At 42.6% G+C, this 16,190-nt stretch overlaps 2 protein-coding genes across 11 annotated transcripts; both read left to right on the plus strand.

Annotated features, from left to right (window-relative positions):
• The first annotated feature begins 126 nt into the window (after nt 1-126).
• cabp1a (calcium binding protein 1a) lies at nt 127-8,454 on the plus strand. Of its 9 annotated transcripts, none has more exons than XM_040156349.1 (8): nt 127-1,031; nt 4,418-4,603; nt 6,030-6,060; nt 6,309-6,452; nt 6,552-6,661; nt 6,776-6,850; nt 6,945-7,017; nt 7,111-8,454. In XM_040156349.1, exons 1-8 carry the CDS (start codon nt 300-302, stop codon nt 7,134-7,136), a joined length of 1,377 nt encoding a protein of 458 aa, XP_040012283.1. In that variant the 5' UTR covers nt 127-299; the 3' UTR covers nt 7,137-8,454. The 9 variants fall into 9 exon arrangements, with proteins under 9 accessions (XP_040012283.1, XP_040012284.1, XP_040012286.1 ...); XM_040156352.1 differs by lacking the exon at nt 127-1,031 and adding an exon at nt 3,168-3,410; XM_040156358.1 differs by lacking the exon at nt 127-1,031 and adding an exon at nt 4,948-5,068 and having other exon boundaries at nt 4,534-4,607.
• A 2,104-nt stretch (nt 8,455-10,558) lies between these two features.
• On the plus strand, nt 10,559-16,082 carry mlec (malectin). 2 transcript variants are annotated; one of them, XM_040155645.1, is made up of 6 exons: nt 10,559-10,752; nt 11,174-11,423; nt 11,844-12,022; nt 12,368-12,544; nt 14,702-14,759; nt 14,961-16,082. In XM_040155645.1, exons 2-6 carry the CDS (start codon nt 11,222-11,224, stop codon nt 15,203-15,205), a joined length of 861 nt encoding a protein of 286 aa, XP_040011579.1. In that variant the 5' UTR covers nt 10,559-10,752; nt 11,174-11,221; the 3' UTR covers nt 15,206-16,082. The 2 variants fall into 2 exon arrangements, with proteins under 2 accessions (XP_040011579.1, XP_040011580.1); XM_040155646.1 differs by having other exon boundaries at nt 11,203-11,423.
• Nucleotides 16,083-16,190: the final 108 nt, after the last annotated feature.

A 16,190-nucleotide genomic window follows, 5' to 3' on the forward strand; every position in this document is an offset into this window, starting at 1 on the left:
GGTACATGACGTGGTGTGGACGATATTACTACCGTCCACACCCACGTCATTGCCACGCTGCCTGAGACAAGCATTCACATCAATGAAAAGGTGACGCGCTCTGCAGCGACGTGTGTGCCCCGCGGTTGCGCTGTCTGTGCGCGCTCCGGCTGCGCTGCCGCACCGCGATCCGGTGGTGAAATGTAGCCTAACTTACCGCGGCCGGGCTCTGCGTGAGAATATGGGTCGACAATGGGGAGAAGACGGCAAATGATATCGAGGATCAACCCACCGGAACGGGCTGGACCAGATCCGCAGCTATGAGCTCATCCTTTCCAAAATCTGAATCCACGACCTCCTTGCTGAAACCGTCCTCGGCGGCGAGGAGACCGGCACACCTCCGTACAGCAGAAAGCCGGAGAAGTCAGCATCACCATCAGCATCAGCACCAGCATCACCACCGTCCCACCGCCCTCCAGAGCAGCAGCAAAGCCGAGGAGTCCTTCTGGTCGGCCGAGTGCGACATCAGTGCCAGGAGACCCCTGTGCCACCCCTCCCTTATCGGCAGCCAGGACAGTAGTAATAACGCAGCCACTCGGGACAAGTGCAAGTCGCATGCCCCTCCCAGCCAAGTTCCCGACCCGCCAGAGCCAAACGGCGAGGCGGGCCGAGGTGTGAGGGAACGCTGCAGGTCATCCAAGCCAGCGCACCGGCACCACCACCGCAGGAAGCACAACCGGGAGGACTGTCCACCGGCGGCAGGAGCACCTCAACCTGAGCGCCCCCGTCGCTGTCACACTCACTCCCGCCCGGTGCCCAGGGTGCCCTCGCTGTCGGACAGCAACGACGACAGGGCTCCTCTCTGTGAGCCGAGGGACCATAAGGGGGGCAGCTCGGCCGATAGCGGCGGTCAGGTCAGCAGTCTCTCCCCGTCCTCATGCTCCCTGGCCCCGCTGTCGAGCAGGTCATCTCGTCGCTCCCGGAGGTCGAGTGCTGCTTCCTCTGCATCCGATATCAATTTGCGCACCATCCTCAATTCACTTTTTGGGCAGGTAAGGCTCTGAAATATAGGGAAATGAATTTACCTGTAGGTTGCCTAACATAGTTTTGTGTGAATGAAACCCCCCCCACAACTGGTCAGTTGGTTAAATTCATTTGAAGAGTTTTAGTGTGTGAAGTGCAGGGAGGGCAGGAATGTTCCTGGAAATTTTGTGGCCTCTGACAAGCTGTTACAGTGACCCCCCCAAACCCCAATTTATGTAGAACATAATTGGAACAGCCTATTCTATGGCTTGGACTAATACAAGGTTTACCAAGTGAACGTTAGGTTTTGTAAACCAAATTCGAATGGATGACACCAGTGTCTCTAGTAGGCTTAATCTAAAAAAAACTCATAAATGCATTAAGGTCACTGAGGCTGAAAATAGCACTTTGTTACTAGAATTTCCACAGAAATGGTTAACCGCGGCCTCTGGCTCCACTGACGTCCTCTTTCCAATCAATAGGCTAATGTGCTCGGTGATGCAGTCTGCAAACACTGTTCTTACTGGGCAGACTATGGAGGGCAAAAGCTTCTTCTACACATTCATTTCTTACGTAATTTGTAGATACAGTACTACCTCCTACAGACTTTCTCAGTCAGGCAGCCCTTTCTTATTGAAGTGGACGTGCTGGGGCAGATCAATTGCTCTGGTATCAGAGAGGTGGAAATCTCTGATGTGCTAATGTGTATTTGGTCAAAGACAGAGCTATATATTCATGTTCCTGCATCATTCTATCAGGAACACTTTGATGTTCCTGTTGGGGATGGAGGCTCTATTTTGAGCCACAGATCTATTTATACGAAGGAAATGAGTTCATTTTATTATGCTTGGATTCTTATCAGAGATGTGGTTTTGCGACCAGTTTTAGTTTTACATCACAAGTCCTCACAAAGCTCCACCTTGCTGCTTAAACTCTGGATAACATGTTGTTTACTGAGGACATTTCCCCGGTCTCTTCCACCGAAGTCAGAGTTTATTTGTTTCCATGCATGGCATTTATTTTTAATCTGATCATGAATCCGGAGGGGATTCATGCATGTCAGAATTAGGAAAAGCTCTTAGCCGTAAAACAAGCTCCTTATGGGAACACGGTGAGCATCCATTGTGGGTTCAAGACAAAAATCTTCTAATAAGCTACTTATAGTATGAAAGCCTATTCTACAAATAAGCAGTGAGTCAGTCTGCAAGCAGCTCTGTGAAAACATTAGCGTGACCTGAAAAAGGTCTTTGATGAGACAGCTAGGTGGAGAGGAGTTCAATGAGGGGCCGAAATGCAGCGCGTGGTTTGAGAGATGCACACGCTGCCTTCGGCATTTTGCCTGAACCCTGCATTCAAAGTAAACAAGATTTTCATTGCTCTGGCTACAGGTAGTCCTTTGACTTGCCAAAATGGAAATACATGTGAACAGACGGTGTACAAATACCTTAACCTGATTCTGACAGTATTCCTCTTGCAAATGTACACACACATGTAGATACAAATTTCACGGTAACAGGGGGACCATACAGTAACTGCATTCCTGCCTCTCCCAGTCTGCCATGTGGCTGCTGGAGGTCGGAGTGACCTTGTTTTGCCTGCAGAGGGCACAGGAGGATGTGTGTGGTGTGGGGGCGTGAGGCCGGAAAAACAAGGGCACATGCGAAAATATGAAATTCAAATATAGGACTTCATAATGCAATCTCAACGATGCAAATTGACAAATTAGTCTAGCTCTTGAGAGTGAGACTTCAGGTAAGAAGGACAGCAAGACTGGAAATAGATCCTTACACAGAGTGTTCTTGTAAATTTGCCTGGCACAGATTTTGACACGTTTGAAATATGTGTGTCACGTCGGAGTAGAAGGTTACCCGTCTGGTGCAGCTTTGTATATATTTCCAGTAGGAAGGATGACCCAGCTTATCACATTTCTCTTGTTTATTCTCATGTTTGGTGCCTGTGATGCTGTGTTGAACCGTCTGTGTTGTTCACGGAATAACTACAACAGTTTGGTCAGTGTGACAGCTGGGTGAAATATCTAACAGACACTCATCCTCTTCTCCTTTCATAGGCATACTTCTCTTTCCCTCCTTGGTCCACTTCCCTCGCTCATTTAGTTTCTTACCCTCACTCGTATTTCTTCTCCCCCTCTCTCTCTCTCTCCCACCGTGTCACTGGCGCTACTTGGCTCCTTTCATTTATGCCAGATAGTGCAGTACAGTGCAGCTCACAGTTTTTTCTGTCAACTGTAGGTTAGCACCCCAGGCTTCATGGGTATTGCTGAAACCAGAGTTTGCACTACTCTCAAAACCCAAACTGCAAACTTAAAGGAGAAAAAGTCCTCATGGTCCTTTTTAGTGTCTCTTTTCTCTTTTGGTATGGGAAACTGCTTAGCCTGGCCTCTGAGAACGGTAAGATTGTTTTCATTGTGATGCAGTTTGTTCGGTGGATTTGGGGGGATTTTGTGGTGCACTCTAAACCGAACCTTCTAAATGAAATGTGACAGTAGTGTGGCATTCATGGAAATTTTGTTTAGAATTTTGCAGGGTTGTGTGCAACTGTTTTTGTTCTTTCTGTTCAAACTCGCATGGATGTTGATGAAGTCAGTCATCATACTGCAAAAACACAATAGAAGATTAACAACATTTCTATCTGTATGTGTGCTTTTGATGATATCTGCACACTGTGTCTTTGCCTTTACAAAAACGGTCAAAATCGACATGTGCCATAGTTATACTAGACTCAGTTTAGGTTTAGAATAATGGAGTTTTAATATCCACACTGTTTAATGTTGGTGGTTTGTAATGAAAGTAACTTTATCGTGAACTGAAACTTATTCTGCCACTGCACTGCTTGTAAATGGCTCTGGTGTGTATTTTGTTGACCTCGTGTCAGATTAATGGCTTCAGACTTTGGCAGACCTTTGGTGTGCAACAGGCACTGTTTTCTGAAAAGCACTGTATGGCCCACAGGAGAAAATATGTCTTCACAGAATAATGTTTTTCATGTGATAACACATGTAGCCTGTTCCCTGGTGCCTTAGCTTGCCCTCTCTGTGCTTCTGAGTATGTTTACTGTTCCAATGACAGTGTATAGGAGTGAGCTGCCAGTCCGTACAACGCTGGTACGTAAACAGTTATGAACAATGAGTGGAAAGTTGGCAACATGCTGCTTTATTTATGTGTTTAAATTTCTGCCTTGTTTTCATATTTTCAACATTGTTTCATATACACGCACGCACGCACACACATAATACTTTTACAGAGAAGTACAGTCCCATTTATTCTAGTGCCTGTTTTCCAGAATGTAGAGTCTACACTGACTATCATACACACCCCCCCTTGGTTTGTACCTTTATTCCATTCTGCTCTGAAGCCTCTAAGGATCTCTAACTCTGTCTCTGCACCCCTCTGGAAAGATGTTCCAGGATGCTGAGAGGAGACTCAGAGGTGTGCTGTCCTCTGAGGAGATGGGCCAGGCAGGGTATCTTGGGCCTTATCAGGAGTCCATTGTTTCCATGACACAAAACTGCGTACTCGTGAGCAACATACTGGGACAAACCTGTGTCTTCCTGAGCAAAGGCATGGCCAAGTGCAGGCAGGCTGTACGTAAGTCTGGACAAACACCCTTTTTTATCTACTCCTGTCTCTATTCATATCAGTAGAGCTTACCTGGACAGGATTTCCATTATTACCAAACAAGCTGCAGTAACAACTTTCACCACTGGGTTACAGAGACTCTTACTTTCCATCATCATTTCTTACTATTTCCACCCTTGCGGCCTTTGACTGGTGTTCTGCCATCTGCTGGTAGGGAACACACAGGTTTGGAAAGTGACTGAGCCTGGAAGCTCACAAATAACTACATGGGTGTTAAGGAACTTGTGAATACGTGTAGTGCACATGAATGCTACAACATTTATTACATTTGTTACTCACATTACATCAGTGTTTTCCAACCTTTTAGGCTGAAACAGGTCAAGGGTCAAACAGGTGTAGCCATGCAGATGCACCAATGCTTTGTCCCACTGGTTGCCTCTCACAGATACGCATATCTGTATTACTGTACAGTAAGTGCACAAAGTACTAAATAAATTGTTTGACATTTTGGGAAATACACTTATTCGCTATCTTACCAAGAGTTAGATGAGAGGATCAAAACCACTCTCATGTCTTCAAGGTTAACATGTAGCCTGGCTCTGTCCAGAGGCTAGCCGTCCCCCCCCTGTTGACAGTGTTTACGCTATAAGCTAAGCTAGCCAGCTGTTGGCTGTACTGTAGCTTCATTTCTAGCAGGCAGACAGGAGAGTGGTCTCAGTCCTCTCATCTAACTCTCAATAAAGCGAATAAGCACATTTCCCCAAACGTCATGTCAGTGTAAGTGATGATGGATGATGAACTGGCAGTGGTGAGCGGAGAAAGGTGCAGATGGTGCTGAGCATGCATGCATGTTGGATTGGCTGGTTGTGCTTCTTTGGCCTCATGTGCCTTCTGTGTTTTCTATCTCAGAGGTTCCGGTCAGGCAGTTCTTCGGGCCTGACGTCAGTACTCACTGTTGTGTTTAGACTTCTCACTGCTCCTGCTGTTAACCCCTGAAGGCTCTGGGATATGTCTGCCTCCCTCTCTCTGTCTCTCTCTGCCCTTTAAAGGCTCTGAAAAAGTAGAAACAGCCACATTCTTCTGTGAACTTGAGGTTTACGCCTCCCAGTCATGCTTGATAGAAAGTGACCTAGTTATACTTTGGGGTATTGTCATCAAGATGTGCGATAGTTCCAGTCGACTTTTAACTTCTTCTATTGTTGGGCGTCCTTAAGTTGAGGTTGACTAAACAGCTGAGGATTGTGATGGAAAAGGTTGCTGATTTAGGTTTCGGCATCACTCGAGTCACAGCATCGTCAGCGGTACGTTTTCATGTACCTCATACACAGAAGAATGTGTTTGTTATGATGTGTGATCATGATGACTGTTTTTATTCATGTGTTGTGAATTTGTTTTTCTACCGACCAATTATTACATGTTATTTCTTAATAGGACAGAGAGCTGCGGCCTGAAGAAATGGATGGTAAGTTTCTCTTTCTTTAGTGTTTTCTCACCGACGTTAAGCAGTCATAATCTAATGTAAAATGATTCCACGACACAGGTTTGTCAAAGCGCTTCACAGAACAAACGTAAAAGTAAAATTAAACGAAAAGGGAGACAAGTTTTAACGTGTGGTGCAAAAATATGTATTTACATGCGCAAAACAACATGTAGGAAAAATGACAGCCATACAGTTCAGTTAATATTAAGTTTTCTGTTCTTTCTCAACAGAGTTGCGGGATGCTTTTAAAGAGTTTGACAAGGACAAGGACGGTTTCATCAGCTGTAAAGATCTAGGAAACTGTATGAGAACCATGGGATACATGCCCACTGAAATGGAGCTGATTGAACTGAGCCAACAGATAAACATGAACTGTAAGGACTTGTCTTGTGCATTTATATGTCACACATTTAATTTGATCCTTTATGTGTATTGTGGTTTGAAATTCTGTGCCAAAATCTCTTTTTCTTTAGTGGGAGGTCATGTTGATTTTGAGGATTTTGTAGAGTTGATGGGCCCAAAACTCCTCGCCGAAACTGCAGACATGATTGGAATAAAAGAGTTAAAAGACGCGTTTAGAGAGGTAAAAGTGTCTAGATTCAGATTTTGGTAACTGTTTTATCATAGCTCTTATCATGTTGATTTTTACTAGTAGCTTTTCCATTTTTAATGATGTTCCTCTGCTTTTGGTTCTTAGTTTGACACTAATGGTGACGGGGCCATAAGCACATCGGAGCTCCGAGACGCAATGAGAAAGCTGTTGGGCCAACAAGTAAGACTTGGATCGTAGTTTAACTGAGAGTATCGAATCCATTTTTCTATGAGCTTGGTGCTCCACTTACTTCTGCCAACCTGTTTTTTTCCAGGTGGGTCTAAAGGAAGTAGAAGATATCCTAAGGGATGTTGACTTGAATGGTGATGGGCTTGTTGACTTTGAAGGTAAAGCAGCTTTCACAAACTACTTATTTCAGGAGTACAGTAGAGTGTGGAGCAACTGCTGCATTTTGTCATCCTCCCCCTCTCTTTTCACAGAGTTTGTACGAATGATGTCTCGCTAAGATCATAAAATGATCGGTCCTGAATGTGAAGCTGTGTTCTTCTCTATACTTGACCAAGTACAACAGAACACCTGCTAAGATCTTCTGAGCCATCCAAATCTGAATGACACTGGAATTAAAACTCCTGAATGTTAAGGAGCAAGGAGTCACCTCACACTTTCAATCAATAAGTGTTCTTCCTGAAAAGTCTCCAGTTCGAGTGAGGCAAAATTTGCTGTAGCCTAGCTGATGATTGTTCAACTTATGTTTTTGCACTTTAATTCTCACTAAATAACTTCCTGTGTGGCTAGATTGCTGGTGTCTTGTCTCATCCCCTACATGGTTCAAAATAAGTGACTGGCGGAATGTCGCCTCTGATGTACAACAAACTGAGGAAGAGAGAGTGAACGCCTGTAGAAAAGATATAAAAAGATCAGTGCACTGTTTCATTACATTTTCACACAGTATGTGTTATACTAGAAATTGTAAGTGGAATGTCCTTTGCGTGACATTGGTGCTCCACCAAGGAACCCATGTGGCAATATCACACCTGTATTGTAAATGTGTGACCATCTGTGATTTTTCACTGTGCTAGTCCAGTCTGATAAAAGCATCACTGTCTGACAACTACAAACAACAAAGAAGCAGATGTCTGATAATGAGAGACAGAGCTCTGAAAGCATTTCATATACTGTATGTTTTTCTCCATGGTCTGAGATCAAGGGCAGTTGAAACACTATTTACAAAGATGCACAGCTCTCTTTCAAAGCTTCAATCCAGACAACCAAAGTGCCCACTGAAACTAGCCTGCTGTGGTGTGCACACTCTCCAGACTGTCTTTTAATACTCACAGATTTGAATTCCTGGAGTCTTTAACCTAGTCTGTTTTTGAAAATCCATATTGCTTTGTCTGAGAACATACAGTGGGAACGACATATGTGAACATAATGTGATCATGTTGTACCTGTACTGTCTTTCAGTGTCAATATGATTGTAGTTGTGGTAACGTTCCACACATCTGTGTTGTCGAAGCAATTTTTATGCATGCCAAAGAGAGAAATTTATTAAATTCAGTTTGCACATTTGCATTTTTGTCTAATAAAGTAAACAAAATATTTCGCCAAGTTAATTGTGGAGAAATAAAAGGTGTTTACATTTGAGCCCCTTTACCTGTGGAGAAATTGTGAAGAAAATGCAGGACCAATATAGTAGAAAATGGTTTTGAGTCTGTTATTTAGACATCAAATGAAAATATACTGTAGCCTACATACTCAAACGTACTGACAACAGCTTGTTTTGTTATGGACCTTAAGTTTCAAACTACCTCTTTACCTTTACTGCGTGTCGATAATTCCTGTTAAAGTGTCATTATCAGCATATCAGTATAGCACTGTGTGCTGTCACTGCATGTCTTGAGGACAAACCTCCTCATAATATCTATTATTCATACGTGTCTCTGGTAAGCCTGCATATTGGGTACATTTTCCCTGTAGAAAGAGTGAACCATCACTGTCCAAGTCATCAAATGAAAATGACTGTAAATAACTATGCTGTGTCCCTGTGTGACCTTTGACTAATTTAGCTTTGATGAAAGATTTGTTATACTACAAACATATTACACATATTATAAAAGACATATTACGTAGTGACACGGTATGCATAAATTGTGCCATAAAGAGATGCTCTATTTGGGCAGCAGTGACAGAGAGTATTTAGAAGCAAGTGCAGTTTATTTCACTGTTATTCTCCAGCTAAAACTATTTGGTAACACTGCGAACCACTGTAAAAGAATTAAAAACAGTTAACCTTTTAAAATATACCACCCCGCCCGTGGGATGCCTTGGCCTTGGTAGTGCTACTTTAAGTGTGTTTCAGTCTGTACCAGACTCAATCTTAACACACAACCTTGGTAAATTATACATTGTTTGAAAGCCATGTTTGTGCCTCTCTAACTTTGGGTCAGTATCTCTTATACTCAATCTGAGTTTTTGGTTGTTGGTCCTTTCAAAGGAGACAAGGGTTATGACTGTAATCACAAGGTTTGAAGAACAGTAAACTTTTTATTTTAGGGTACATTATTTTCAGGCTTTTCCAAAAAAAACAGGAGTGTCTGGTAACAGGTTAAAATGAACCCAGTAATATTCACACTAAAATGTTCAGTGCGAGAGTCAGTTTTCATCTGGAAAAAATAGAGGAGATTGCCGCAGGCACAGCAACATCCATGACAAAACTGCATTAGAACATACTGCCTCTGGGCCACTCCTGGAGAAACAGGGTTGCAAGCAGCAGCACCAAGCCAACAGCAACAAAAGTTTGCACTTGAAGTTGTGGGCGTTCACTGATAATGTATTGCAAATACTGACGATAAATTTACAAAACCAACTGTAACAAACCATTTAACCATACAAAGCTGTATGTTTGCTTTATTTGAAGAACAGAGGGCATTTTGCCGTATGTTTACCAACGCTGTATTAGGTAAAAATCAATCACTAAACATGTGTCACCGCTAGAGGTAATGCTGTTGCCTTGGCAACTATCTCTATTCCTTCCCTTCTGGTCATCTGTCGAGTGCACCGTATGCGCGCTGCGTTGGACTCTCCTGATTGGATGTCAGACCGGAAGGAGCAAAGAACACGACACACGTGTGTGTGTGTGTGTGTGTGTGTGTGTGTGTGTGTGTGTGTGTGTGTGTGTGTGTGTGTGTATGTATGTATGTATGTGTATGTGTATGTATGTATGTATGTATATATATATATATATATATATATGTATATATATATATATATATATATATATATATATATATGGACTTATTGTTGATTAAAGCAAAGGAAACCACGTTATAACAACAATATAAGGCAAGTAATGGTAAAATAATGGGGGTTTCACTTTTCACAGAATCTGCCCCAGGGCCTTGGTATCTTAACGCTAACCTTCATTGAAATTCAGCGAGTTTTCCGCTCTCACTTTTTTAAACTTCAAACTTAAGTAGACTTAAGTTCACCGTGTAATCGGCAAGCTTTAGTTTTAGGTGATGGATGCTCAACGTTTGGCCTACCATTCAATCTAAATATGAAGGTTTGGACACAAACTGAGAATTCTGCCTGAGAGGCTAAACTCAGGGCACACATTCTCAGCGCATCACTTGACGTGTAAAAAAGACACAGGGCTTCTTCTATACGTTTCTGTCAGTCAAGGTCAGAATATGGGCAAAAATTGTTTACAACCCTCAAAACTTGTGACTTTTGATATTCTTGATGAACACAATCTGAGTCGCTACTTGTACATAGTGATAACAAAGTAGGATGTGATTGGTCTGTGATACGAAATGGTCTTAAACGGTTTCAGGAAATCTTGACAGGAGAATGTGATTCGACCGAGTATCTGTCAGTCATTGGCCATGCGAAATCTAAGGTTAGGTAGCGCTGTTCCGCCTCCTGCACACTGAGACCAAATGTTAGTTTCGATACACGCATTGAATGAAAGTCGGTGTAGCAGGCTGTGGACTCTGAGCATATCTGCACACAGTCAAGTAATCTTACAGTTTAGACCATAAAGCAGCAGGTGAGACTGTATCAGCAGAGAAGAGCTTACACATTGGCAAAAGATAGGTTGGAGGCATTGGTGAAGGGGGAAGGTAAGAGACATTTGCATGAACGTTAGCTGGGCTCTCATAGACCAAATATTTCTGGTTAGACAGGTAGGTAGGCTAGCTAGCTAGCCTAACTGACCAACGTTACTCGCTGCTGATTTCTCGTTATCTTCCGGTTTTTGACTAAGTAACACGGGGGTGGTAACGTTGTGTCATGAATCTGTTAAAATTAAACTAGAATACTTGTATGTAAGTTCACTGTCATTTTGCGGGTCTCTGTGTGCTAATGCTACTGCCGGTATTGGTACTGTTAACGTTAGCATAATGGCTAACTTAAAGATATCACGTTGCATGTCATCAAAGGCGAGTTTGCTAGCTCCTGGCGCTAGCAAACCGTATGTGGTTACTGTTACGTGTGGAAGGGTTATTTTAATGCTGAAACCAAGTCTGTGCTGTATGCAAACAGATACCGGCGCCGTCTTTCTCTGTGTCTAGGACCAGGCTGTGTGTGGCAATGCAGCGGGTCACGGCGCAGCTTGTCGCCGGGCTGTTCGCAGCGGTGCTGTCGCTGCTGGCAGAGGGGTGTTTGGCGGAAGGCGGGGGCCCCAGCCTCGCTGAACGAGTCATCTGGGCTGTAAATGCCGGGGGTGAAGCACATGTAGACCTGCACGGTATTCACTTCAAAAAGGACCCGTTGGAAGGGAAAATTGGTAAAGGTGAGTTTATGTTAGCGGCGGTTGACCGCTAATATCAGTCTTCGTGTTTTGCGGGATATCACCTGCAAGTTGCTGCTAAGAGTGACATTGTGAAGGTAAATGCTGCTCCTCGGAGCTTGAGAAATTTCCAGCAACAACCTTTTTATGGTCGGCTTCCGCAAGTAACTACAATCTAACGAGGAGTCAGCATAGAGGGCTACAGCTCCGCCCCTCTCAGCATATAGAGGAAGCAGGTGACGATGCGATCTAATTGACTGTAGAGTCATTTACAAGAACAGAGAGGCTGTAATTGAAAGTTGGAGTGAAGGGCACTGTATTTCCCTGAGTGCAGGAAAAGGTCGGGGCTCGCCTAATGTGGTGCTTTGCTTGACTTCCGACCCGATCAGTTTTACTGAACCCGGTCGCTGTTCTCCTTTGTAGCCTCCGATTATGGGGTGCGTCTGCCAATCCTGCGCTCCAGTCCAGAGGACCAGATTCTGTATCAGACAGAGCGCTACAACGAGGACACTTTTGGATATGATGTTCCCATTCGTGAGGAAGGAGACTATATACTGGTTATGAAGTATGCAGAAGTTTACTTTGCCCAGTCGCAGCAAAAGGTATGGCAATTGATATATCGGAGATATTCGAGTCTAATGTAGTGTGTGTATTTAATAAAGTTGTCATTTTCATCTGCAGAGTGGTAGTTTGAGTGGACAATGTATGCAATGAGCACATTTTTGAGCACATTTTTTAAAATTAATACTTTACTTACACTTCTTTCTCCAGTTCATATCCAAAACGAAAGGCATGCCATTCTTGTTTGTTTTAATATACATGTCACTGCACATTGGTGTTCAGACAGGATTTGGGGAGTTGTTTGAATACCCATAAGTGTACTCTATTGATGACAACATGAATGTTGGCTGTTTATCACTATTGATTTTGGAAATATGCTCTTCTAGGTGTTTGACGTCCGTCTGAACGGCCATGTGGTGGTGAAGGACCTGGATATCTTTGATCGAGTAGGTCACAGTACCGCTCATGATGAGATAGTGCCTTTCTCTATTCGACGTGGCAAGCTGAGTGTGCAAGGAGAGGTGTCCACTTTCAACGGCAAGCTCACTGTGGAATTCGTAAAGGTGAGCGGTTTTTATTTAAATTACTTGAGAAATTTCTTGATGTCATTGTCTGTGAAAAAGAGTGTCAGTTTGATTATTTTGCAGTGACACTTTTCAATGGCATTTTGACATTGAAACAGGTTGATCAGGTAGGACATAATGTAGAAAAAGAGCCTCTATAAATGTATGCTGCTGCAATATCAGTTAAAGGTGCTCTGTGGAGGTTGTGACTAGTAGTGCCATGGAGCAATGCTTATGAGGAGTTGGTCCCCATTTTGTTTGTATCATACTCACATGTGAGGACACACATTCACACACATACAAAGGTGGTGTGACACATTCCTTCCAGTGATTTCACCGGTTCTGCTGGTCGACTATTAAAGCAAACATGGTTGTAAACAATGCACATTTTAAAATATTAATATTAATTTAAAAAATATTTTTCAAATTTTTTATGTGGAAGGAAGGAAAATAGTTCTCAGAAGAAAGCAGAATAAGTCACCCACTTAATATCTCTGCATACTAACTTGCATTCGTTTCAGACTTGAGCTCTATGGAAGTGTTAGTCCGACCAAGTAAAACTGCCATCATGGCTTTTATGAAAAAGTGAGTCTTGTCACTTATTGAAACAGGAGGCTGACATATAAAAGTGACAGCACATTTACATAATGAACTCCCTTGTGTGAAAGGGGCTGTTGACAGCCAGTTGGAGTGTGTGGGCCATGCAGATGAGTGACAACAGACCACAATCTGGTTGGCCTTTATCATATTTGTTTACTTGTCATGTACTGCAGCTTTTAACTTTGCTCCCTAGTTCTCACTGAACTACCCTTCTGTGTAAATCAAGTTTCAAATTCTCCACTTATCACCTCTTCTTCACGTTAGTGCTTCCTTGTCTTTGTTTCCCCTTTTCATAGATATGATTGCCAGTTACTTTGATTATGAAAGGACATTACAATATCCAAAAATCTGTTGTTAGTACTGTATAAATAAGAAATAGCTGGAGGACTTTGAAGTCTGTAGCCTGGCCATGAATCCATCATTCTCAGCCATTGAAAACAGCCTCTGATGAGGTTAGTAATTGTTTCACATCTCTCCTTGTCACATTTTATTCTCCGGTAATACATCTACTGTCTCCTGCCACATGCAGCAGCAGCGGTGTTGGTAATTTGGTTGTGTCTCCCCTTCACATTATCCAACAGCAATGCTATCTGTACTTTTTAGTCACTTCATACAATCTGACATGTATTACATTTGCTTTATGTTCTCTTTGTTATCAATACAGCACTATCTCATACTAGGATACTGCACTTCTGTTACTATTGGCATGGCTTTGTATTGACTGAAACAGTGGATGGCTGTGTATCAGCATAGGTTTAATTTAATCTCCTGAAGCACAACTTGGCAGAAATGCTCAAGACTTTAATAGGAATACTTTATGATGCTCCAAACTACAATGTGTTATTCACTGTAGATACTGGCACAGAATGACTTTCTTACTTGGCCCATATTTGCAACACTACTTCCAACACAGCAAAACATCACAGTTAGAGAGATTACGTTTGATTCTGTTTAAGTCTGGGAAATACTCACAAATACTCATGAGGTTGCTGCAGGCGGTAGGAATATTATGTGTTCTATTTCTTCTGACATGATTAGTATTCCCTTTAAGCCCTGGGTTCTAACAAATGGAAGGATTATGCTAGTGGGTTTGTAGAACACGTGACTGTAGGCTAAATTTGTAGGATGAGATACATCAAAAAAGTTTTTCCACAGTGACCTCTTTCTTCATTTTATCATTTGTAAATCACTGGTTCTCTTTGTATTTTCTTTCTCTAAAAAAAATATAAGTGGGACACGCTGTCTGCTCCGTTTACAGACTAAAATCAAAGAAGGAAGGCATTTTTAATAATTCTTTTTTTTGTGTCAAACTGAGCATCATAGTAATATAAGGGTGCTCCAATCGTGTTTCTTGAAAGCGAAAGTGATTATTGACCAATGAAACTGTATTTTCTTTGTTTTTTTTACCTGAAGTTGTACCATTTTATTCAGCTATACTTAATCACCACTCCACTGTGCTTTTGAAACTGCAGTTTTTAGTTCCTAAATACCTAATTTTTATTTTTATTTTTTTTTTATTTTGTCCACCCTGGGGTGTTGATCTGTTCTCTGTTTCAGGGTTATTATGACAACCCCAAAATCTGCGCACTCTATGTAATGAAGGGGACAGTAGAAGGTGAGTCCTGGGACTGCAAACATACTGTAACCTTTAGCATTTTGCATAAAAACTCAATATACTGAGGAGTTTCTGATGTCTGGCTCATGTAAGCACTTTTGTATGGCAGATTTAGACTTAGTAGTAGTTATATACCAGTGCTTAGACATATCCATACTTGTTATGTACCATTCTTACTGTTCGACCTTTTTTATTTGACAGATGTACCAAAACTTCAGCCTCACCCTGGCTTGGAGAAGACTGAAGAAGAGGAGGAGGAAGAGGAAGATAGTGAAGGAGGCGAGGAAGGTGGAAAGAAAAAAGTCCCAACAGGTTCTAAGAACAGGGTCCAGTCAGGCCCCCGAACACCAAACCCATACGCAGCTGACAACAGCAGCCTAATGTTTCCCATCCTTGTGGCGTTTGGGGTGTTCATCCCCACGCTGTTCTGCCTCTGTCGGCTGTGAGCTAAAACTAGCGGTCGAGGAGACGTCACGAGGACAAGACGGACATGAGACTATGAAGAGAGAGAGGGAGTGAAGGGGGGGAGGGGGTCAAGGTGACAACAGCAGCACAGGTTAAAGCATACATGCGGGAGAGAGCTGAAGGCTTAGAGAATATCAAGACGACGGAAGGAACAAAAAGAGACAATAACTTTTCGGAAAGCCACTGCAAGATGAAGCAAACACTGCTGGTGAATTGTACCGTTGAGGAAACAGAAGGAGATGTAGGAAGTGTATGCTGTGGGCTTCTTTGAGAATGTGTTTCGCATCCACCTCTGCTGACCGTTTTGAACAATGTTAGTCATTTCCACTCAAGAGACTGGGCAGGATTTACAGATGCCAGTCTTCACGGTTTAAAGCCACATCTCAGCAGCTAAGTGATGCTCAGGAGTGATTGGTCTGGGCCCGTTTTCTAACCTGAAAAAACAAAGCTTTGTTTTGTACCAGGTGTGGGAAGGAAGCACACTCTGTTTAACACTCCTGCTCAGCATCTGGTCAGACATGTTACCTTCAAATTGGAAATGGTGCTGCTTAGATATTGGTTAAATAGAATAGAAACCATGAGTCAGATGGTTAGTGGAAATACAGCTGCCATTTGAGAGGCTCCCATTTTTCTCAGCTTGTTGCATTTTTGTGTCCTGCATTGGTGTGCCATCATCTGTTTGCCATAACATGCTGAAAGAGGAAAGAAATTGGTGTTGAACCAGCTCTGTGGCTGGCGGAATTATTTGCTGTCTTCTGTCTAACTCGGCTTGCCTTTACATAAATATAGGTTGGGTTTCAAAAATTTGTTATTTAAGGGCCATAAAAAGTGTCCTCATCAGTGATCACAAATTTAAAGTCTTTGTTGGATTCTTTTTTTTTTTTTTTTTTTTGTATGTTTGTTTGTTTTGTTGTTTTTTTTTTTCATCAAGGATTGATCCATTTTAAACTTCAGACTTTACAAGGT

Source organism: Xiphias gladius, chromosome 19 (genome assembly GCF_016859285.1).
Source record: "Xiphias gladius isolate SHS-SW01 ecotype Sanya breed wild chromosome 19, ASM1685928v1, whole genome shotgun sequence".
In the NCBI taxonomy this organism is placed as follows: domain Eukaryota; kingdom Metazoa; phylum Chordata; class Actinopteri; order Istiophoriformes; family Xiphiidae; genus Xiphias; species Xiphias gladius.

Excerpts from the sequence above, each read along its gene's own strand:
- cabp1a (XM_040156349.1), top strand. The coding sequence starts at position 300 with ATGAGCTCATCCTTTCCAAAATCTGAATCCACGACCTCCTTGCTGAAA. Across the intron at positions 4,604-6,029 it reads TGGCCAAGTGCAGGCAGGCT|GACAGAGAGCTGCGGCCTGA; the intron begins GTACGTAAGTCT and ends ATTTCTTAATAG. Across the intron at positions 6,453-6,551 it reads CCAACAGATAAACATGAACT|TGGGAGGTCATGTTGATTTT; the intron begins GTAAGGACTTGT and ends CTTTTTCTTTAG.
- mlec (XM_040155645.1), top strand. The coding sequence starts at position 11,222 with ATGCAGCGGGTCACGGCGCAGCTTGTCGCCGGGCTGTTCGCAGCGGTG. Across the intron at positions 11,424-11,843 it reads GGAAGGGAAAATTGGTAAAG|CCTCCGATTATGGGGTGCGT; the intron begins GTGAGTTTATGT and ends TCTCCTTTGTAG. Across the intron at positions 14,760-14,960 it reads AATGAAGGGGACAGTAGAAG|ATGTACCAAAACTTCAGCCT; the intron begins GTGAGTCCTGGG and ends TTTATTTGACAG.